We start from the raw sequence: 24,818 nt of genomic DNA, 5'->3' as shown, positions 1-24,818 counted from the left end.
CAGCCAAGGGTGCTTGGAGGTTGATAAATGGAGCGGGACTCTAGTCCCAAATTACGGTACAGAAATATAATTACCCTGCTCCATAGATGGATTTGCTCAGATCTTCAAGGAAATCTGCCCAGAACAATTCAATTGTTTGGAGAGCTATCATAAATTCTGTGGACCTCATCACTATGGGACTCAGATGGAAGGTGGGTGAAGGTACAAATCATCTCATTGCGAAGGGCCCCTGGATTGGTAGCAGGGACTCACATATCCTTTCTGACCAGTTGGTCCATAATCTAAAAAATCAGGGTTATTACTTCCTCCATCAGGTATCAAATAGGGCTGGTTATATTGGCCTGCAGGTTTGGAAGGAAGCAATCGAACTTCATCTCAAGGATCACTTAGCCCAGGAATGGATGCCCTACACGGACTTTTTGAGACATTGCCTTATTTCTCTGCCCCTTTCTGAGGATTCTTTGGTTTGTTCCATGGCTCCCTCTAGACAATATAGCCCAAAGATATCTAACTCTAGCAAAACAAGAAAACAGGCCTCCTCTGCCCTGGTGGTCTAAGAAGCTCTGGAAATTCTCATGCCCTCCAAAAGCCAAGTTTTTCATGTGGGCTAGCTCAAGTGATTGAGTGCTTTGAGCTTCATGGAGGAGCTACCAGGGTCGATCCCCCAAGCTGACTGCCCCTATTACTTGCCTCACTTGATGTCCCTGCCAGGCCAGGTGCCACAATCAATGCTGAATGGTTTACATAGGGTGCCATCTGCGAGATGCAGGGAAGTGCGCAAGGGTTTCCCCACAAGGTTTCCTTGGAAATATAAATATATATATATATAGAGAGAGAGAGAGAGAGAGCCAATACAGTTTCTACAAGGATAGGTAAGAATACTATAGAATGTTTTTATCATCTTTATGCAATATTGAAGCAAAATGGGATGATTCACTAACCTACTAGTTACAGATGACAAGAAGGTACTTGCAAGAAAAAAACATAAAAGAGTTAGTTGAGAATGAGAAAATATGTGGTCTTCTATAATAAAAATAGCAATGGTATTAAAACATAACTCCACAAATTGTGTTTTTATAGCTAAACATCTTGTAGTATATCACGCCATATCCCAATCACAGAAAACTGAACTAGCTTGTTAGTTTCACCATCATATTGTAATTGTCTATATTGTATGACATTTTAAAAAGAAATCTAAAAGATAAAAATTAATAAATAAACAAATAACTACTGATCTAAGTATATTGTTCTTAGCTCCCAGCTTATTTTTATGCTTTCACAAGTGTTGTTGCTTGGGCTTGCAATTTTGCATTTAAAAACAGATGAACTGTTTTGTTACCCAAACTAGCCCATCACAAACTGCATATAAGTCTGAAGGTGATCCCCATGTTTCTCAATCTTCTACTCTATAAAAGAACTTAACTCTCCTTCAACCATTGCAAATTAAAATTCCTCTTTAAACTTACTCCTAAGTTTCTAAGCAAAATCAAATGCTTCCACTTGAAAAAACTCAAAGATATTAGAATGGAGACTTTTGCAGCTGGACAAACTGTCATTGAATTTCTAGGTTTTACTGTGTGAAATATTTTTGGGCCAACATATTTCAGTGAAACACTCCACTCATCATCAGCGGAAAAAGCTATAATCTCATAATTTTCATCCTAATGATGAGTCGTGTTGCACTCCACATGTTTCTATTTTGATTTAACTCTTAGAAATATAACTAGACAATTACCTATCACTCATAGAGGGTATTCTGAAAATGCAAGAAGCCTGTCTAATTTCTTGTTAAATGGAATAGAAAAATGAGAAGATTAACATTAAATCATCAGCAATATAATCTCAAACAAAGGAATTCAGATCCAAATTAAGGTAAAGACACTTCCTAAAATTTTGATGGTCATTGTCATTTTATCTAAATAGAAAAGGAAATATTGAATATCATGATATATTGACTTACACAACGGAAATAAATGACATAGTATTGCACCATACCTCGACTGACTATTAGCATTAGTAGCTGCTGTAGTGCGCTTCTGCAGACCTTGAGAAAGAAAGGATTCAGCCTCTTGCATGCTCGCAATTGAAACCTGTAATTTATTCTTAATTCATCTCAAGTTGAGACACAAATTAAAGCCCTTAAATCATAATTAATGTTCCCATGATTAACTCAACATTGTACATCACATCCTTACCTCTTGTAGCCCCTTAACGTTGCACTGTTGTAAGCTCAACTCTACACCATCTTGAAATAGATCAATGATTTTTTCTCCTCTTCCTCGTTCTGAATATATCTCAAACATTGAGATAAAATAACTCCTAGAGTCAAATTGACAAAGATATTAATCATATGCAAAACAATGAATATACACATGTAAGAAAGTGCCCTCAAATGATTTTCCTGGCTATTGAATGCAAGGCCTTCTACAACATGTAATGACTAAGTAGAAGGGATATTTGATATCACTAGACAACCTAGATATCTTTACCTGATTTCTTTGTCAGGAGACAGAAGCTTTTTCATAGTGCGAGGGATCAGACCCGGTTCCTTAACATTTCCAAACATGGTATGTGTTTTCCCTGAACTAGTCGGCCCCATGGCAACTAACAAGCAACTCTTTCCGTCCTCAAAGTCTTTAAGTAAAGGATGCATTACTTTCTCATATACGTCCTCCTACAAAAATTGAAGTTACATTACACAATAAGCATAAAAATAAAGTAAATATTAAAACAAATACAATTGATATTCCAATAATATAAATTAAAACATCATAATACTTGTGTGTTCATGAACGTACCCTAATTTACAGAGGATTTGCCAATTTTTAAAAATAAATCTGGTTGAGTAGTTATCAAACAAAGTTCTCATACACATATTAGTACTTTAATCCCCAAAGAGTTAATATATGATCATATTCTACTAGGAGGGTGTACTCAAGAAGATTGACTCTCTAAAAGTTTTAACTTTACAGCAACCTACGTTTTTTTTTCCACTTTAACATCACCTACCAGAAATGACATTTGGTTTGCAGTTTATCCATATAATTGTAACAGATGCAACTAGCTCCATGTCACAACATGATCCCACTGTAACAAGGATGTAATCATGCCATGATTCAGAAACAGGTTTAACATTTCACAACGTTTTTCCATCAGGACATAGGGTTTCCGATATATTTTCAATCTAGTATTAACAACCTTTGGATTAGTAGTTCCACAGAAGACTGTCTTACAACAATTACTAACAGTTGTCAAATCTATTATTCGTGTGATTCTGCCAAGAACTCCATCTTACCATTGTTGCTATTTTGATTTCTCTGAAGTTAAAAAACTTGAATAGCCAGCTACCCTAGGTAGATATATGTAATGACCCACCTCGAGTTATAGGGAACATAGAAATATTAGCATGCATATGATAGCTACATATGCATATATCACATCTATTGCACCAGTACACATATGGCCTAACTTTGAAAAATGTCTAAGTTTAAGATAATGAATTGATTATCGAGGTAAATTCCTAATTCACCATAATATAATGAATATATCGAGTGGGGTACTTGATAGGTATGCCACCATTACATAAAATTAATGTATTAATCAAAAGGATAAATACAATGGATTATGAAGTAAATATATTTAATTCATAATTTAACTTAATTAAACTAAATAAAGTAATTTATTAACATTTAAATAAAATGATTTATTTAATTCCTAAATAAAGTAATTTAATTAAAGTAGAATTTAATAAAACAAGATAACGATACTACATAAATTAAATAAATAAAACTATATCCAATGCTCCATTACATTTTTATAGATACTACTGTCTCTAAACAAAGGAGGGGGGAATTCTAGAAAGGAGGAGACTGACAACAGAGGAAGGGGAGGCGGTGATAACTGTGGAGACGGTGAACATCGAGAGGAATATAAGGAGATCGAGGAGAGCATGAAGGGTACAATTCGGTTCTTATTTTCTAGTTTGAAAGACGAAGGAAGAAATACAGAGAGTCGCAGACAGAGAGCAACAATTGTTCTTGGAGTTTTGGGCACGGGGGTCAGAAAACCGTTATTTCAAAGTCTTTTAGGTCTGGGAACCGGATAAGTTGACCCCAAATAGGTTGGGAAGACAAGAGGGGCAATTTGGTAGCAGGAACGACAACAACTTAGGAACATCTCCAAACGAAATTCCAAGTAAGTATTCACCAATGACTTGATAAATGTTGTTTAAAAATTTCATTGTTGGGTTATTGAGCATTAATTTTGTTAAAACTTAAAATTAGGGCTTCACACACACACACCCGTTTATTCTGTGCATAAATGTTAAAATTTGTTAATTTCCAAAATTTAAGGCTTCACATTATGGTATCAGTAGACCAAGTTAAAGTCCAATGGGACAACTATAATCCTAGATCAGCTACCTAGGAAGACACAGAGACCATATGTAGAAAATACCCCAACTTGTGTTGATTTTGAAGAACTTAAAACCTTATTTTCTATACTTTTACTTTATTTTAATTGGATACTTAAGACCATCATTTTGAACTATTACATGTAAGAATGAATTTTATTTTACTTTGTTGGTACATGGATACCAATAAGAAATATGTTATTTGCTTAACTCTGTTGGTACGTGGATATCAATATAAAATCTAGTATTTGATTAAAATTGCTATGAAACCTGAATTATGAATTATGTTATGGATAAGATATCTATAATTTTTATTTTATTTTTTGCATATCAACATTATTAATGAGATGGAAATAAAAGAATGACTACATTTAACTACTTAATATGAAAGCTAACTTATAGATATATGGTTTGGACAGAGCCAAGTATGTTATATGAACTCAAAGATCAATATCACAGATAACCACATATTAGGAATGCATAAAAACTGTTATTTGAATATAAGTAGTTTTGAGAATCACCCGATGCAATGAGTGCTAAGTGGACTATTCAAAAATCATGAGAAATTAGTCAATTACGACTGCCTCTCATGGAAATTGTCATAGATAAATGACTTACTTAACGCAGTTGAATCCCAAAAAATGATATATGGTTTTGAGTATATTGATGCATATGTTATAATGTGTGGACAAGTGTTTACATTGTGAAAAGTATCGTTACCAAACCGACTCACGTGATGACAAAACTCCAAGAACAATTGAGGCTCAATGAGATTCCATGATAGGGTGTTGACCCAGGTTCTACTAGGAGGTGTGGAGGTATTTCCATCGTTTATCCTCCAAAACCTGGAGCCATGGGAGGATTGTGCGAACCACACTCCCCTAGATGTCTGATGATGACTGTCAGATGCCTACTCGGAAATCTGGTCAATATGGTCGATATTGTCACCCTTGAGGTTTATGAATGGTTAGATCAGAATAGTCGACACCATGACATATTCCAATAGAAGATGGATAGGATAGGAGCGGAAGAGATTAGAAAAGATAAGATGATTTTAGAATAGCTTGAGACAGGGCATGACATTTAAAATTGCAAACCAATAAATGTTCAAAACACAAATTAAAAAAAAAAAAAAAAAAAAACTTACATAATTACAGTAATTGCTAAAATAATTAATGATACACTGAGGGAGGGGTGTATGTAATGACCCACCTCGAGTTATAAGGAACACAGAAATATTAGCATGTATACCAAACATGCATATGATAGCTACATATGCATATATCACATGTATTGCACTAGTACACATACTAGCTAACTTTGGAAAATGTCTAAGTTCGAGATAATGAATTGATTATCGAGGTAAATTCCAAATACACCAGAATATAATGAATATATCAAATGGGGTACTTGATAGGTATGCCACCATTATATATAATTAATGTATTACTCAAAAGGATAAACACAATGAATTATGAAGTAAATATATTTAATTTATAACTAAACTAAATAAAGTAATTTATTTAAATAAACTAGTTTATTAACTTTTAAATAAAATGATTTGTTTAACTCCTAAATAAAGTAATTTAATTAAAATAGAAATTAATAAAACAAGATAATGATACTACATAAACTAAATAAATAAAACTATATCCAATGCTCCATTACATTTTAACAAATACTACCGCCTCTAAACAAAGGAGGGGGGCAATTCTAGAAAAGAGGAGACTGACAACAAAGGAAGGGAAGGCGGTGATAAATGTGGAGACGGTGGACATCGAGAGGAATATAAGGAGGTCGAGGAAAGCATGAAGGGTACGATTCAGTTCTTATTTTCTAGTCTGAGAGACGAAGGAAGAAATACAGAGAGCCACAAACAGAGAGCAACAATTGTTCTTGCAGTTTTGGGCACGAGGGCCAGAAGACCGTTATTTCGAAGTCTTTTAGGTCTCGGAACCGGATAGGTTTATCCCAAATAGGCTCTGTTGACCTCTATCGGTCAACTACCCATGCAGTACCCCCCCTTTTTCTGTGCAAGAAAGGGGCAGCACCTGATCAGCGTGTCCGTGTCATCCGGCAGTCATCAGCAGCTTAATCATTCTAATTGCAAACCCAGTCTGCATGTATTAATTGTAAATAATCTTAGCAGACATGAGTCGTGTATGTGAATTGCCTAGGTGGACCTAACTTTCTAGTGGTAATCTACGTCCCGGAAGGTTTTTCGTCTCACCGATCCATGGATCGGCAGAGTTTTCCTTCAAACCTGACCCCAAAGCCGGGATGGATTTTGTCATTAGAACTTTAGGAGAATCCTAGTGTGTTGATCTGCTAGATTATAGTTGTGTCGCAGAACTGGGTGTTTTGTGAGGGTCTGTATTAAGTGGGTTTGTCCCCTTGAGATGTAAATTGTAAAAAATCATCATGAAATGTGTCTTGAGGGTTGAAGATGTTTTAAATCCCCTCGTGAGTCCTAAGTCCTAGGTCCTAGGTGATGTTTCCGAAGGCTTAGTTCGATGATCCATTTAAAAAAATGAAATAAAATAATAAATAATAAAAAATTTAAAAATTTAAAAAATCAAATAAATAAAAAATAATAATAAAAAATTTAAAAAATGAAATAAATAAAAAATAATAAAAATTTTAAAAATAAAATAAAATAATATTTTAAGTGAATAAATCGACGAATGAGATCAAGAGATGTCTTGATCCTCATCAACGGTCGAGATCATTTCTACATGGATCATTCGAACTAGCCGTTGGGATCATTTCCTTTATATAGGGTCTTAGGTGGTCATTTCAGATCATTCGATCTGTGAGTCTAAGACTGAAGAAGCTCTCTTGTAAATCTGTTTCTGGTTAATAAAAGAAGACTTTGGGGTCCATATCTTGCTGGTGTTACTCTCTTGAAATGCTGTGAGATCATTTCATTTTCTGCATATGTTATTTTCAGCCATTAATAATAGCTTTTTGTAGAGTATTGTGAGCACAGGTATCTTGTTCACTTGCTGGGGTTTGAGTGTCGTTAGGGTTTCTGAAGTAATGGCAGGTATCTCCATTACTGTTTGAGATCTAGCAGCATTTTTGCCCTCTTTGTTGACAGTTGTTTTGAGCTGTGCAGAAAACTTTTTCTGAAGGAATTTTGTGGGCGTTCGGGGAAGTTCTCGGCTGAACCAGCCAACTCCCGCAAGCATTTTTTGCTGAGCCCAGTTGGATCTGATCCTGGGTCTATCATTTGGTTTATTTTTCTAAGTTGCATGAGAGATTTTCTGAAGTTCTTCACAGTGAAAATCTGAAAATCTTTATTTCTTTAAAATATTTCTGTGCCTACTGCTGAATCTGGCTGTTAAGGGGCCAAATCTGTACAGTAAATTAGCTGATCTAGGGTTTCATATTTTGCTTTACACAGTTCTCATTAAGGTTCTCTTTTTTTTTTGTACAGGTTTGTTTTTTTTATCAGGAGTAAATTTTTTTTAGGATTTTCAGAAAGAGATCAGACTTGCCCGCATCATAGCACTCCTCCATGCAAAACGATAGCAAGCAAAGTTTCACGTGAATCAGTTCATTTATTCAGCAAACGCTAGCAGACATTTTGTGTGCTGTATTGAGCACTTTTGGAAGCTATAAATCAAGCTTGTATGCCTGTCCGTCGAAGTGCATTCGTGAGCAAGTAAAACGAGTTTTCTTTTGCGTCCAGCGTGAAGGAGTCTTCAGTAAAACATATGCGGGCATTTTGCGTGGGAGTAATAGATCGATTTGCGTCAGTCTTGTGGTCCTGGATTATGTGCGGTGGGTTATCATTCGCGGCCATGCACCAAACATATGAAAGATTATTCTAAAATCGATCTCAAGCCACCGACAGCACCAGCAACCTGCATTTAAATTCAAATATTTAAGGGATCGTTGTGAGATTTTTTGGCTGCATTCACGAGTTCTGGCGTGAGCTCAGGTAAGATCGATTCTAGTTTTTCTCAGATCACTGCGTCGATTGTCTCCAGCGCTGGCCTGTCAGCAAAAGACAAGAAAAAAAAATCAAGAAATCTGAGCGTACGGCTTATCTGAGGACCATCGCAAGCTGTTACGGGTTCATTCTCACGTTTTCTCAACGCAGCATCGTTGTGAAACTCTGCAAGAAATCCTCTGCCATCTGCTTAGCGTCTCAAGAAATCGTTGTGTCAACACGAGTTAGGTAATATCTGCGCATCATTGTCTCCAGGCACGCTTTAAATCTTTCAAAACCCGCTGGCATATCCTTCTTCCGTTCCGCGTAACGTTTTCAAGTGAATCTTTCTCCGTAGCAGGTAAATCGAATGTTTTTGTGGTCATATACGTAACTTTGGATTAGGTTTTGATTTAGCTTTGCGTAGGTTCTGACTTTTGGTTATTCGTAGGCTAGCATAGGTTTTCATTTAGTTGGAATTAAATTTATGAAAATCAAAAAAGGTTTCACTATAGTTTCGTTTTATATTTAAGAAAAAAATTTTTGTTAGTTTTTTTTATTTTTTAGATTTAATGATTTTAGATTTTATTTTTTAGATTTGTATTTTAATGTTTTAGCTTTAGTTTAAAATTTGCATAGTTTTGTTTAGATTTAAAATAGTTTTTTTTTTTTTAATATTTAGTCCTTAGATTTAATTTTAGTTAGACTTTAGTTTAATTTTTTTTTAAATTTTTAAATTTTAATTTTTTTAATAAATCGTTTTGTTTTTTTTATAGATTTTTTAAAATTAAAAATAAAAAATAAAAAAAATTTAGATTTAGTTTTATTTTTAATATAATTTAGTTTTAGAATAGATTTTAAATTTTAAATTTTTAGATTTTTAATTTTCATTTTTATAATATTGAAAAATAAAAAATTTTGAAAAAAGATTTAAAAAATTTTGAAAAAATATTAAAATTTTGTGGAAAATTCTCTTCGTCAGATCCAGTCATTTTCGGGAATTGTCGTATCTTTCATGCTGAGATCTAAGTTTTCAAGTCGAGATGCGAAATTGATATCTGGTTAATGGTTATGATTCATGGTGGTTTAAAGCATTCATTTTTTTGAAAATTCTCAATTGCTGGATATCGTTTTGGTCATTCTAAGAGCATTGTGATTTAGCTGATGATAGATGATTGCTGTTCATGGTCCATATTTTTATATCATTTAACAAGTAATCGTTTTAACCACAATCTCTTAAGGCACTGGTCTGCTAAATTAATCAAATCCATCGAGTGCTTTTTATATCGTATCTCGTGTCTCCCAACCAACTGGTCGACAGTTGGTCTCATCATCTCACAGGGACTACCCCCCTTAGCCGCAGGAGACAGGCTTAAACGGAGGGATTGGGGATCAGAGTGACAGCGCCCGGTCTGAGCGTTGTCGTGTCAATCTGCGCGACAACAGGCTCGAAGGACAAAAGAGTCGATTTGGTAGCAGGAGCGAGAGCGAGAGCGAAAACATCTCTGGAACATCTCCAAACAAAATTCCATGTAAATATTCACCAATGAATTGATAGATGTTGTTTAAAAATTTCATTGTCAGGTTACTTAGCATTAATTTTGTTAAAATTAGGGTTTCAAACATCCACTAGCATATTCTTAAGTATAAATGTTGTTAAAATCTGTTAATTTCCGCAATTTAAGGTTTCGCAATATATCAGCTCAAGAAAGAATTTTGAAGCACATACTAGATGAATAGGAAGAGGAGCCTCAAGAATATAGGAAAAGTGTGGTGAAGTTGCAAAAATAAATGAATTGAAAGTCTCTATTTGCAAAACCACTTACTACCCATGCACATGAAGATATTCATAGTGACCCTCCAAACAGTTCCAATGGACTTAAAACAATACAAGAGTTTTTCTCAGGGTGAGAAGTATATCAAATAATAAAGAGGATAGGATAACCTCATTCCTTGATCTTTAGGAAGACATCAATAGTGTCATTGTTTTGGTAAATAAAATTCTTTTGCTTGAGGAAAAATTAGAAATTGAACTTAAACAAGATGAATGTTTTAATGAAAACTATGTGGAATCTTTCATCAAGAAAATAAATAGCACAAGAAGACAAAAAGATAATCTCCATTCTAATATCAAATTAACAAACATACAAAGAGTCTGGAATAGCAAGGTTGAGACCCTGCAATAGCTAGTGGTTACTTGCAATAGCCTTGAACATAAGACATCATGGGTTTTATTCAAAGTGCTTGAAGTTATGAATAGATTGAGAGGATTTGCCCTTATTTGAGATGATATGATCCTTGAAAAAGAATGGTTTGAAGTTGAAGCTTCTATGGGTGTTGTCGACCACTCCATGTCAACTACTCCATAGCTGCACATTTTTTCGTGCATGGATTTCCATCATGTCCAAGCACTCAGATGATCCACGGATTCATCATTATCGACTATATGCACACTGGAGTTTTGTAAACCCATTATGCATTTTGTAATGTAAATGATCCTAGTAAGACAAATGTATGTAACAACCTAGGTAAATTTATTTTTCTAGATGATGATTTCTATCCTAGGAGGCTTTTAGTCTCACTGATTCATGTGTGTTTCTAAACACGGATGATCGGCAGAGTTTTTCCCTCCAGCCTCACCCCAAAGCTAGGGTGGATTTTGTCGTCAGGATTTTAAATGAGTCCTAGTGTTATTTATCGAGTCTCTGTAAAAGTGATTTGGGAATAATTATAACTATTTGGTTAGATTATTTTATTACAAGTCATTTAGTCTACTAGATCATATTTTGCGTCACGAAAATGGGTAATTATTGATGGTCTATAACAAACGGGTGTTTCCCCCTTCATGGGTTACAAATATAATATTTCATGTAAAAATATAGTGCATGGTCCCTCATAGTTAGACACCATGGCTAAATATTAGAGGGTTGGAAAAATTAATAATCCCCTCATAAGTCATTAATTAAAGTTTCTGACTAAAATAAATTTAAATGCTAAAGCCATAAATTTAATTAATTTAGGTCCTAGGAAAAAATAAATTCTCCAACATTTAAAGTTCATGGGTTTTTAAGTTTTTTAATTTTTTGAGGTCCCTAACCAAGGGAATATTGAAAATTTCAAAATATTTTGGACCTTTGGGGGTTAATAGTTAAGTCAAAGTCAACTTTTTGCAGCAATTATCTCAAAATAATTATTTTTGAGTTAATTAAAAGTGAAATTCGAATTCCCTCAAGAAGTATCTTTATTTCAACGGTGATGATTAAAAAATCATTTGATCTTCATCAACGGTTGAGATTGCTTTGACGGGGATCAAGCCAACTATCCGTTGGAAAAATTTTCTATAAATTAGAGATCTCTCTCCATTATTTGGATCCAATTTTTCAATCATGTACTTCCTCTAAAAAAGCTCTTGTAACTTTTTTCTGGTTAATAAAACGCAAAAACTTTGGGGTTTCAAATCACGGTATTCCTCTTTCAGATTTATGTGGTAATATTGTTCTTAATACTTTGCTGCTTTTATTTGCATTTGCTGGTTAATAGCCTTTGAGAATTGATCTGTGTACAGGTATCTTGCACAGATTTCTGGGTTTTTTAGAATATCATTTTAATTTGATAAAAGTAGCAGGCATCTCTATTTCTTGATAATTTTATGATCATTTTTTAAATCTCTATTAATCTAACAAGCAGATTTAAGTGTGCAAAAGTTATCATTCAGAATTTGAGCGTTTAGGAAGCCCTCAGCTAGACCAACTAACTCTCAATTTACAAAATATAAAAGAGCCCACAATCTTTTTAATTTCTAAAGTCATTTTATAGAATATTTTACTTGCAAGATTTTTCTTGGGCTTGTACCTCTTTAAAATTTCAAATTTGTTTTTAAATATTGTGCAAAATTTTGTTTAAATTTGGCTAATAGAGGGCTTTAATCTACAAATCTGTTAAATCTGTAGAATATTATTGTAGATTTGTAAATATCAAATTTTTTAATTCATTGGGGTTTTGGGTATTTCATATTTTTGTATATACATGCTTTGGGGTTTTTTCTATCTTTTGTTTGTGCAGAAACAGATCTGAAGATTGCAGGCAATTTTTGTGGATTCCGGAGAGAGATCTAAGCCTTAGAGGGCACCTCCATTTTGTTTGCAAGTTGAAGATAAATTTCAAGAAGATCGTGGGCAAATTTTTTTGGTGCCTTGAGGCCCTACGCTAGCCATCTCCAACCTCTTTCTCGGCCTCCGTTTCAGCCTTGCGGCCTTCCCTCTTTCACCAAAACTCTCACTAATATTCCTTAAAAATTTCCCAAAAAATTTTAACAAAGTTTTCACAAAAAAAATGAGTTGAGGATTTTCAGTGATTCGAGCAACATATCTTCAGGTGTCTTCAAGCCCCTAAGGGCTGACTGGTACACACCCTCTAACCTTTCTTCATTTCATTTTGAAAGCAAGGTTAATATTGGCATAGATTTGCAATTAGTTGGAGTTTAGCAGCAAATTTAATTTACATTTTAACTGTTGTACAATTGCAGAAATAGAAGTTAGCTTCAGTAACTTTTGCAAACAAATTTCTGAAAATTGTTTTACTAATGTTCATTAGTTTATTTCTGAGTTTTTAAATCAAATACATCAATAGATAATAAAGAATTAAACTCAGAAATTTTCTGATTTTAACAGCAGATTTAATTTACATTTTTACTGATGTATAATTGCAGAAATAGAAGTTAGCTTCAATAACTTTTGCAAACAAATTTCTAAAAATTGTTTTATTGTTGTTCAATAGTTTATTTCTGAGTTTTTTAGATCAAATACATTAATAGGTCAAAAAGAATTAAACCCAAAAAATTTCTGAATTGTAGTTATCATTTTGTCATTTAAAAATTTTCTATTGTTATATATAGAAATTTCTAAATATTGCATGGTTACAGGACTATTGTTTTAGAATATATTGTTAGTTTTAACATTTGATGTAAAAGCATATTACTAAACAGATATTTCATTAATGTGAACTGAGTTTAAAACATTTAGTTTAATTTTCGAATTAGTCACCGGAGATTCCACAGTAAGAACATTTTCTGCCAACGTTTCAAATCCCAACCGGGATCCATCATCAGGACAACTTGAATGCTTGATAGAAGAAGAGCAGATTTTTAGGGTTTAAATAAAAATGAGGAGAGAAAAGAGGGGAAGGTCGGCTCTCAATTTTTTATTTTTTATTTTATTTAGTTTAATTTCTGAAGTTCATTTGTTTTTTACATACTTATGCAAGTAGGACTAATCTAGTTTTACTTATGCATCTAATGATCTTGATTGAGTATTTCATACAAATGAATTTTGAATTTAAAAGTGTTTTATTCCAGCATTTTACATTTCAGTGCATTGTGCATTTTAATAATTATTTGTGCAGATTTTACATTTTGCAGTGTTGGTATAAGTACTTGTTTTCACATTTAGATCACCACCTTTCTGAGCCTTAAGTGACATTTAAGACATATTTCAGAAATAATTTTAGGCTCTCATTTAACTAAAATTAACCAAGTCCCTACATTTCACATAGTTTTAAATTTTGCATTTGCATATGAGACAGTCGAGTCTTTTCAGCAGCAGTTTCCCATCCTTTACTTGAACCTTATTTTCTTCGCAAGATAGTTGACTCCACAAGGCACTGGTATCACTTTCTTCAAATCATTTTGAATCCTTAAAATCTTGCGCAATCTAAAATAAGTATTTGTTGGACACCTAATCCTCTATGGGTTAGTGTGAAAGCGAAATAGATTAAGGAAGTCCAAGAGACCTTGGGATGTGGAACCCAACGGTCACACAATGTACTATAAATGTATATCATTTGTTAATAAAAAATGTACTCTCATGTTTTATCTTTCATACTCTTTCTGCCATGTGTGTGTTTAACATGGTATCAGAGCAGGCGTATTCCTGCCCTGCATAATTACTTTGAGCCATTTGTTTTATGGCCTTTATGTGCAGGTCATTTCTGCCATCACTTCTGCATTTCATGAATATTTTCTCAGCTAAATTCTAGCTGCAACCTCTGTCATTTCTCCAGCGCCATTTTTGGCTTCCCTCTGCTTTGTAACTCCCTATTCTGCCTATGTTCTGCCTTTCATAAAAGCGTTGCTCCTCCTGGTTCTGACAGTCTAATAGCACTGCTCTCTGGCGCTCCCGGCGAGAATATTGCATTGGTGTGGGCTAATAGCGCTCCTCTCTCATACCTGCGATTTAGGGTAACGGTCTTCACTGCTATGGTCAGTCATCTGCTCATCTCTGCCATCATCTTCTGTGCATTTTATTCTACTGTTGAAGAATCGATTACCACCACCTCTGCGCAAACATTACTGCTCCGGGCACACCAAGAACACTCTGCCCTTGGCGCCGTCTGTGGGATACATTGTGGTTTTACATTTTCTGAATCCGCATACCTCTGTGCTCTATCCAATTGCTTTATGTACCGGAGCTAGACCGCATCGTTCTCAAGGACAAGTCCTCCTTTCGCCAATTCACCAACGTATCCAGCATCAAGAAGACCGCCATTACCACCAGGATTCTCCAGCTTGTTCATCAGCTCTGCATGAAGCAAATCCATGTCACGAAGCGTGACCTTTAATGGCGGTACTCACTGGATAAACAATATCTCGAGTCTTTGCGTGCATATTATTTCATCTCCGCGGTGAAATCTGAACAATTGAGGCTCAAATCCAGCGTCTAGAGGCATCTATTGGCTAATAAGGATCTTGTGTTACTGTTATGGTTAGTGCTTGGACAGAGATTGGAGTGTCGACTCATTGAACTGGTCGAAAAGGAGTATGCGCAGCTAAAGAAGATCAAGGGTTAGTGGACGCCTGATGAGGATAGTTTAATGATTCATCTAGTTGAAAGTCATGGATGCAGACTGACACCACCGATTCAAATAGTAGCACTCCCAAATCAAAACTCCGCTGAGTCCAAAACTTGTAGAAGAAGAATCGAAGGCCAAGGAGGGAACGCCACTGCGGGACAAGACTCAACTGTTGTGGTGCCATTGTGGCTCTGAGCCGCATTGTTTTCAATGTTGTTTTCATAACACCTCCCTCGCACTGGTATCATTCATAACACCTCCCTCACGCTGTTTAATACACTGTTTTTTATTGTTATGAAAGTATATGCTCCCATACCATCACTCCCACACTGTCGAGCACCTCCCATACTCCATACGACTTGCATGCTGTCATATTACAAAGGCCTGCCACTACCTATTATATACGCTATGTGGCCATACCACTCCCGGGTTACCCACAATAGAATTGTAACTGTGAAATATATGATATCCGCAGACTTCCACTCTGCTCACTCCATACGCTGTGTCAAAATCCTCCCACGTTGCGTTGCTCCTCGTGATTTGTGGCATTTGTTGTTGTAAGCCTGCTCCAATTTTTGGGATAATTTCTACTCTTCCCGATGAGCTCTCCATTAGGATTCTTGCCAGGGTACCTCGTGGATGCTATTCCAACTTTTAGTTGGTCTGTAAAACGTGAAATCACGTATTGAGGGATTCAATGATATTCGAATTAAGAAAAGAGATCGGTTTCTCTGAAGAATGGCTATATATTTTGATGAAAGACGAATAGGAAAATCTCATCTAGAATGCTTTGGATCCGTTATCAGGTAAATGGCACAGCGTGCCACCTATGTCGGCTTTTATATATGAGGAGGAATTCAATCAAGCTACAGGATGGTATTGGCCAGAAAGAATTTGTGGTGAAAGGGCCTAAGCTTCCGTTCTCTGAAATATGTGTGCCATTTAAGATCACCATTTTTTGATATATAATTGCCTCCTATGTACTTATTAGACGGCTACTTTGAATATGTACTGATTTGTTACATGTGTTAAAGCAACAAGTTGGTCGGTTCATCTATGTGCGTTCATACCTGCATGAACATGTGGAATAATTCTTTCATTGGTGTGTAGCTCCTACAAGTGGGTCATTGTTGTGTTTGTCATTCTTATTGGAATACTGGAGGTATCGTTGACTCTTTATATATATTGCATTCTGGCATATGCGTTGTTAGCTCTCCATAAATTCTGTGTGATATATGAGGGCAGATTGTTTTCTTTGAAGAAAGTGGCAAGATCAGAGAATATTGGTTCGTACCCTAGTCAAAGCATTTATATATGAGCATTCAAGTCCTGTCCATGACATGGTGCTATAGTTGTTGAAGTTTTGATAGCCATCATTTCTGCTTTGAAAGTGAAGGAGTATTTGAAGGATCCAAGCAAGTTTGCAGTTGTTGTTGCCCCAGTTGTGGCATTGTATTTAAAACTCATTATGGTTTTTGTGTTCAGTGTTGAAGTTCCCATAGAGTATTAAGGTATATAGAAGTTATCCCCTTATTCCAAACGTTGTATGATTTCACCATTGGAGCAACTTCTAATATCTTTGAAAATAAGTTAAAGCTGACACTCCACATTTACAAAGTTTGATTTGTTGACAAAATGGGAAGACTTTATTGAGTATTAGAGTTACTGAATACACTAATACATTCTAGTATCGAAAACAAAGTTGAAATCAACAAAGACTCTCTCTTTGAAATTCAGACTTGTCTACAATATGCACAAGAACAGATTGATTTTTTACAGCTTGAATCTCAACTACAACAGGAAGAATTACAACAATGGAGTCATCATTCTGAACCTGTTTCTGTTCAGAACAATGAAACAGACTCCCATAAGTAGCAAGTCAATATTGTTGAAATTGATTCAGATCCAATGCCCAATAAAGCAGCAAAGTCACATGCAGATGCAGAAATTCAGCCGACACTTCTCAAGCCCATCATCAGATCTTGGGAAGAGCTTGTCCGTAACAAGCACAGAACAGGTCTTGGATATGACAAGGACGCGTCCTTTCATATTCCAGACTACTCCAAACTAGTCCAATTTCAAAGTGTTGGATTTCTTCAGGACGGTTCATCTTCACTTGCTCCTCATGACAGTTCACCTTCAGCTGTTTCAGATTCTGGTTCTCTTCCACAGCAGCCACAACAGATTGTGAAATGCCAACACTGTGATTGAGTTGGCCATCTGAAAGATCATTGTTTTGATCTTCATCCATGTAAGCACTGTCATAAAACCAGTCATTCTTCAAACAGGTGCTTCAAAAACAAACTTCCTGCAAGAACAAAGATTCATCTTGGATGGATCGCTTCTTGGCAATGGGCATCAACAGCCAAGAATATATTTCAGTCACATGTCAAAACTTGTTCAAGAGTATTGAACAGTCTTGTAGTTGAGTTTTCTCCATCATCTCACCTTGTATCTGACAGGGGGGGAATGATGGTCATCTACAAGCTTCAAAGCCACATCAAGCGAGCCTGAGCCACAACCTGCCACACCAGTTTCAGAGTTGTAGCCAGAGACAAAGATGCCCCTGAGCATGCCTTCAGTTGGTAATGCCTCTTCAAAGAATTTGGGACACTTCCTCTAGCAGAAGACTTCAGCTTCTTGCCAGTTTCGGAAGAGTTCCAGCAATAGAATTGGGGACACTTCCTCTAGAAGAAGACTTCAGCTTCTTACCAATTTCGGAAGAGTTCCAACAATAGAATTGGGAACACTTCCTCTAGCAAAAGACTTCAGCTTCTTGCCAGTTCCGAAAGAGTTCCAAGAATTGCATTAAGCATTCCAGAGTTGGTGATAATCCTTAAACCATCACAGGTTGAGACTTCCCTTTTCAGGCTGAAGTTCTCCCTTTTATGCAGGGTGAGACCTCCCTTTATTGGTTGAAGGTTTCCCTCTTGAAAACATCAAGAGCACTTCCTCTAGCAAAAGACCTTAGCTTCATGCCAAACTTGGAAGAGTTCTGGGAACTGCACTAAGCGTTCCAGTGTTGGTGGTCATCCCTAAACCACCGCCCTTTATACCAACATTTCAGAGAGCACATTAAACCTAGTGCTGCCATGCATTTTTTGCACATTTTGTATTACAGCTCTCTTCTTGGACTCATACATAACCCTTCGGATTAAGGGGGGGAATGTTGGACACCTAATCTTCTATGGGTTAGTGTGGAAGCGAAATAGACTAAAGAAGTCCAAGAGACCTTGGGATGTGGAACCCAACGATCACACAATGTACTATAAATGTATATCATTTGTTAATAAAAAAATGTACTCTCATGTTTTATCTTCCATACTCTTTTTGCCATGTGTGTGTATTTAACAGTATTGATTGCTCAATTGTGTCTCCAAGGTTGGTTGGTTCCCAACTAATCTTTCATTTTTTCTATTTCCATAGGGTTTACCCCACTTAGTCTTCTATTGGTAGACAACTCAAACGGAGTGATTAGGGATCAATGTGACAGCCCCCAATCTTAGCAGTTGTCACAATGCCTAGACATTCTATGTGATAACAAGTGTGAAATTCAACAATTTTACTTTCTTTTCCAAGGTCCAAGATAAGAAATGGTTGACATGGAAAAGAAAAATTACCTTGCAAAAATTAGTTTGTCATCGTATGTGGCCTCGAGGATGAGATGTTTGCGCTAAAGGTGAAGGAATAAATTTTAGTGGCCCACTTTGAGAATATATTACGAAAAAAATGAATTAAGTTGTTGAGGTTGTTGATAAGTTCTCATGATTAAAAAAATGGTTGGGATAGTTAGGCTATGATAGACGCCATTGGTTTGGATCAAGGACTAAACATAACGAGTTTTCTTTAGCAGAGAAACAATGGAATCAAATAAGTTTACCCCTTCATTTTGTAATAAGTCCATTCAAGCTTTTATTTTCCTCCAAATTACATCTCGCTCCATCTTTGGGATGTTTTTATTGGTGTCATAACCCCAAAAACAAGCTTTAAATGACCTTTCCTTTTCTTTCTTCTTCTAAGATTTCCCTAATATGCATGATCTATGGGAGCCCCATCCTTGCTCACAAAAGGGATTGCTTTTAAACCTCTTGTTTACTTAATTCATTGTGATTTTGTAATGTCACAAGGTAACGATCTTTCAAACTATCAAAACGATCCACATCGGTATCTTGCTTATATTTCGATCTATATCCAAGGATTTTATAGTTTTTATGACTTATGTACTAAGCAAAGTCTTAAAAATGTAACCCTTTGCAAATTCCCTTGGTATGCAAAATTTCAATCCTTCAAGGCTCTTCTAGAAGACTTGTCCATTTTTTTTCTCTTTGAATTCCTTGAATGTTTTTTGCTAACTATCTTTCTATTTTATCCAACAGTTAAACTCACCTAGTCCTTTCTCATCTAGCAATGCATGGTTGAATGATTATCTAGTCATATTGACCACCAATAACTATTAATTTTTATCAACAAGGGAATGTTCTATTAATTTACTTCAATGTTCCTCGACACCCCAATAACAATATCCAATTATTTTCAGTAGCAATCACATTAACCATTAATCACATTGACTGTAAATGCATATAGAACATAAAAACAAATGCAGAAGACAAGACAAGACAAGAGGACACCAGATTTCGCAGATGCTAGGTAAAAACCCCAATGTGGGGAAACCCTTTGATTAAATCTTCTTATTATTATTCAATAGTTCAGCAGAGAGAGAGTAAAAAAATTCAAATAGACTTGCCCAATATAAAGTCAAATTAGCCCTATCAAATTCTGTAGTCAAACTTCAGCGCTAACCAAAAAGTCAACTTTAGTCAAAACAGCAGTAAAACACCTCCTTTGAAGCTCGATCAAAGGCAATCCAATTCAACCACCAACAATGGTCAAAGTCAACCCAAAATAGTCACAAAAACTCTCGTCAAACTCAGTCAACCTGTGGTTAGCTCTGCGGTCAAGCAAGTTAAACAGCTCCAAAATCCTCGATTTTTGTGCCAGTCAATATGACCTAGAGAAATCAAAATTTTGCCCTCAAAACCATCGTCAAATTCAGTCAAAACAACCTCGATTAACGTTGGTCAACGCTGGTCAAATAGTCTGAAATTTTGCAATTTTAGTTTTGTGATTTAGCCCAGAAATTCGTCCTCCTAGCCGCACGTGTGAGAGAGAGAGGTTGCCCAAGCTATACGAACCAATCTGATGAAGAGAGAGAAGAAATGTGTGAGTGAATGATGTCCAAATGAGGTGTGAGGTCTCTTCTATTTATACACTTCGTTGTGGGTGAAGAGACACATCCATTGGGCTTCTTGAGCCTACATTAAGTTGAGGTCAACCTGAACAATTTGCACATGTGTGGACATAAATTCAAAATCACACTTCTGCTTGTCCGAATGAGATGATCTTTATATCAATCTTGGACCTCTCAAAAAGAGGAATCCAATGCAATCATCATCTACATCAAATGAGTTATCCCAAGGTGAAATTTGGCCCTAGTTGCCAATTTTAACACTCCTCAGCTAGGGAGAATTCCACCTACCAATCCATCTATCGTCATCATGCCATCCTGACATCATGTACCATCTCTGTCATCTCTGCTCTGTTGAACCATGAAGTAATAATGAAGAAGAAGTGAATGAAAGTGAGTCATAAGACCTTACCACTCTCCACTAACAAAAGTCAGTCCATAGGTAGAACCTCAAATGATCCCAGATCAAGTTGTTGATCACAATGCATCCTAGTCATAAGGAGTTCGGCGATACACAATGCATCCATCAGTAGTGCTATGGTCCCTAACCACTTTTCCCAACTCATTGGCCAAATAAGATGTACTTCCTATGAGTCTAGAACTCCATGGTAGGACGTATGCTAGGGCATCGGTAAGAGAAGGTGAACCACTCATCTTGCTCATATGTCATAGGAGAAGTTGAACCACTCATCCTATGCATATGTCAATCGTAGGGGAAGGTGCACCACTCACCCTACATACATGTGTCTGTAATCATAGGGGAGGGTTAACCACTCACCCTACACACATGTCAACCATCATGGGGTATCACAAGGGAAGGTGAACCACTCACCCTGTACATAGCGCACCACTAGGGGAAGGTGAAGCACTCACCCTACGGTCGCTCATAGCACCAAGAAGTACCCCAAGCCCCCAAGAGCTCCCAAAGCTTAGTGTCCAACTCATGCAAGACCCTCATAGGAGGGTCTTTCCACGACTCCAAGTCTCTCCCGGAAGGCTGAGAATTTGACCTTCCCTAAGGACTTCATGGGAATATCTATGACCTGCTCATCTGTCCTGATGTGTTGGAGCCTTATTGCTCCTCATTATACCATATCCAGGATAAAGTGGTACCTGATATCAATGTGCTTGGAGCGGTCATAGAACACGAGATTCTCTGAAAGGCGAATCCCACTCTGGTTGTCGCAGAAGATCGCGGTGGTATCTAGCACGTGCTCAAATAGCTTACTGAAGAACTTCCTCAACAAAACAGCTTCACAGCAGGCCATGCTAGCAGCAATGTATTCTGTCTCGGCGGTGCTTAGGCAACCAATTTCTGCTTCCTGCTCATCCAAGATATTGAAGTAGACCCTATTGAGAAGCAACATCCAGACATGCTCTTACGATCCACCACACTGTCAGCCCAGTCAACATCAGTATATCCATGTAACCTCAAATTCCTGGCAGGGTATCTCAAACCATAGTTGATTGTGCCACAGAGATATCTCACGAGATTCTTGGCAGCAATCCAATGTATGTGATGAGGCTAGACCATAAAATTGACTCAATGTATTTACAACAAAGCATATGTCCGGACATGTGTTTACTAAGAACATCAAAGCCCCCACAAGTTGTCAATACTCGAAAAGATTGTCAATGTGAGCCCAGCAACATTTCCACATAGCTTCTTGGAGTTGAGTTCCAACGGAGTAGACACAAACTTGCATTCCACCATCCCACATCTCTCAAGTAGCTTCACAATGAATTTTCCTTGAGAAAGGAAAATTTCACCGGCCTTTTGCTAAACCTCCAAGCCTAGGAAGTAGTGCATCAAACCTAGGTCCTTCATCTCGAATTCGGAAGCCAACTCCTTCTTGCATTGATAATTGAGAGGATCTACACCTGTCAAAAAAAGATCATCCACATAAAGGACCAGAATGAGAGGCTTGTCCTTTTCAACCTTGAAGTATAGGTTTGGGTCAGCTTCACTCCTTGTAAAACCCAGCTTCATAAGATAGATATCAATCCTCTCATAACAAGCCCTGGAGGCTCGCTTCAACCCATAGAGGGCTTTCTTCAACTGCATACATGTGTCTTTCAATCTTGAAATTCGAACTCCTTGGGTTGCTCTACATAGACTTCCTCCTTAAGCGAACCATGCAAGAAAGCAGTTTTGACATTCATTTGATGTAGGCTCCATTCTTGAGAGGCAGCGAGAGCAATGATGGATCGGATAGTGGTGTATCAGGCAACCGGTGCAAATATCTCGTCATAGTCCACTCCTTCCTTTTGAGAGAAGCCTTGAGCAACGAACCTGGCCTTGAACTTTTCAGCACTCCCATCAACTCCATGTTTGATTTTGTAAAGGCAATTTGAATTGACCACTAACTTGTCCTTGGGTCTAGGAACCACATCCCAGACATCATTCTTCATGATCGATTCATATTTCTCATTCATCGCATCCTTCCAAACTTGGTGCTTCACGGCTTCTTCGAACATACATGGCTGAAATTGAACAATGGTACTCATAGCAACTAAGTACCCTTGGTACTTGTTTGGCTTCTTGCTTTCACGAAATGTCCCCCTTGGTGCAACATGTCTTTCAACATCTTCAAGAGTATCTTTGAGCCACAAAGGTCTTTTCCTTGAGGTGGAGGGCTCACCATGAGGTGGATCAATGGGATCCATCAAGCCTTCAACATCACACATCGAATCATTGTCGGACATTCATCCTTATTTCCTGCATCATCATCATTGTCCTTCATAGGGATAAGAAGATCTTTGACTTTCCCAAGGTTAGAATCTTCATCGAAGGTAACATCATGACTTACTTTCACTTCTCTTTGACCAGGCACATATATTCTATATGCCTTTAAAGTTTCACTGTAGCCCAAAAAAGTTCCTTTCTTCCCAAATGCATCTAGCCTGTTTCTTCTCTTTCGGCACATGAAAATATACGAAACAACCAAAAATTCTAAAATGAGAAACATCAAGTTTCTTACGAGTGAAAACTTCTTCGGGTGTCTTGAAGTCCAATGCTTGATGCAAGCATCTATTTCGAACATATACAGCAGCGTTGGCAGCTTCTCCCCATAAGAACTTCGGTAGGCCTTAGTCATGAAGCATAGCACGGGTAGCTTCTATGATTTGTTCAATTCTTCCTTTCGGCAACTCCATTTTGCTCAAGCGTATATGCAGTAGTGGTCTCCCTATTAATGCCAGCGTCTCTACAGTAGTCATTGAATTAATTTGATTCATATTCGGTTCCATTATCGGTCCTCAATATTTTGATCTTCTTCCCTGTTTGATTTTCAAGCAAGGCTTTGAAAGAGCAAAACCATTTGAACACTTTATCCTTCTTCTTTAAGAAATAGACCCATGTTTTGCGAAGAAAGTCAACCACAATAATTGCATAGTACAAGTATCCTCCTAAAGATATTATGGTCAACATACCTGATAGATCAAAATGGACCAATTCAAGAATATCGGTAGTTTGACTTTCACTTGAAGGGAATGGTCCCCTTGGTATGTTTTCCAGCTGCACAACCCTAACAAACTCCTTCATGATCTATGTTAAATTTGGGCATACCTGTGACCATCTTCCTTACAATAGGTAAGGCTTTGTAATGAAGGTGAGCAAATCTTCAGTGCTGTAATTCAGATTGAAGAGAAGTATTGCAAGTCATAGCTCCCAAAGGACTTCCTCCAACCTAATAGAGACCTTCAACCCTAAATCCAAGTGTAAATGCATCTTTTGGGTTCCTTTGCCAAACCTTCCCATCAACGAATGTCACCTTGACACCTTTATCTTCCATCACAGAAATAGATACCAGGTTCTTTTTCAAATCAAGTACATACAATACTTCTTGTAGATGAAGGGTTAGACCTTGATTTAAGTGAAGAGTGACAGTGCCAATCTCTTTCACAAGGTAGGTGGCATTGTCCCCAAGTATGATCTCCAAATTTGTCTTCTTTTCAACCAAGTTTGAGAGGGCCTCCTTGTACCCAGTGAAGTGCCTTGAGGCACCACTATCAATCAACCAATGATCCAATGTATCTGGAGGAGAGGCAGTGGTGAGGGCAGAAATAAGATAAAATTATTTTTGCTTATCTACAACATTAGTTTCCTCATACCTAGAGTTTCTCGACTTTTTAGGGGGACGACCATTTCCATATCGAGCAGCGGGAGCATTCCTCTTTCCTTTGTTGTTGAACTTGTTGTTCCTTTGATTGCCATTGCCTTTAGAGTTATTGTGGTTGTTGTTGTCATCATCCCTTGGAGTATCCTTCTTGTGAGGACACTCTCTAGCATAGTGGCCAAACCTGTTGCAATTGAAGCATCTTCCTTTTCTTCCTTCTTTGAATCTCAGCTTAAATCCTTGACCTTGTCTTCTTGGACC

General features: G+C 36.8%; 1 protein-coding gene across 3 annotated transcripts in view; it reads right to left on the bottom strand.

Moving 5' to 3' along the window:
* Nucleotides 1-24,818, bottom strand: part of LOC149217728 (uncharacterized) — a 376,727-nt gene that overhangs the window by 321,556 nt on the left and 30,353 nt on the right. For all 3 annotated transcript variants that reach the window (XM_089393070.1, XM_089393071.1, XM_089393072.1), the window contains exons 2-4: nucleotides 2,490-2,674; nucleotides 2,196-2,319; nucleotides 1,996-2,090 (exon numbers count right to left, since the gene is read on the bottom strand). In XM_089393070.1, the coding sequence (XP_089249196.1) occupies nucleotides 1,996-2,090; nucleotides 2,196-2,319; nucleotides 2,490-2,674 (404 nt within the window). The remainder of the gene's footprint in view (nucleotides 1-1,995; nucleotides 2,091-2,195; nucleotides 2,320-2,489; nucleotides 2,675-24,818) is intronic.

This window comes from Pinus tabuliformis, chromosome 1_1 (assembly GCF_031772625.1).
Source record: "Pinus tabuliformis cultivar Carrire ecotype Pingquan chromosome 1_1, CPIR1, whole genome shotgun sequence".
Classification (NCBI taxonomy): Eukaryota; Viridiplantae; Streptophyta; class Pinopsida; order Pinales; family Pinaceae; genus Pinus; species Pinus tabuliformis.
This window is presented reverse-complemented; position numbering and strand designations above follow the sequence as displayed.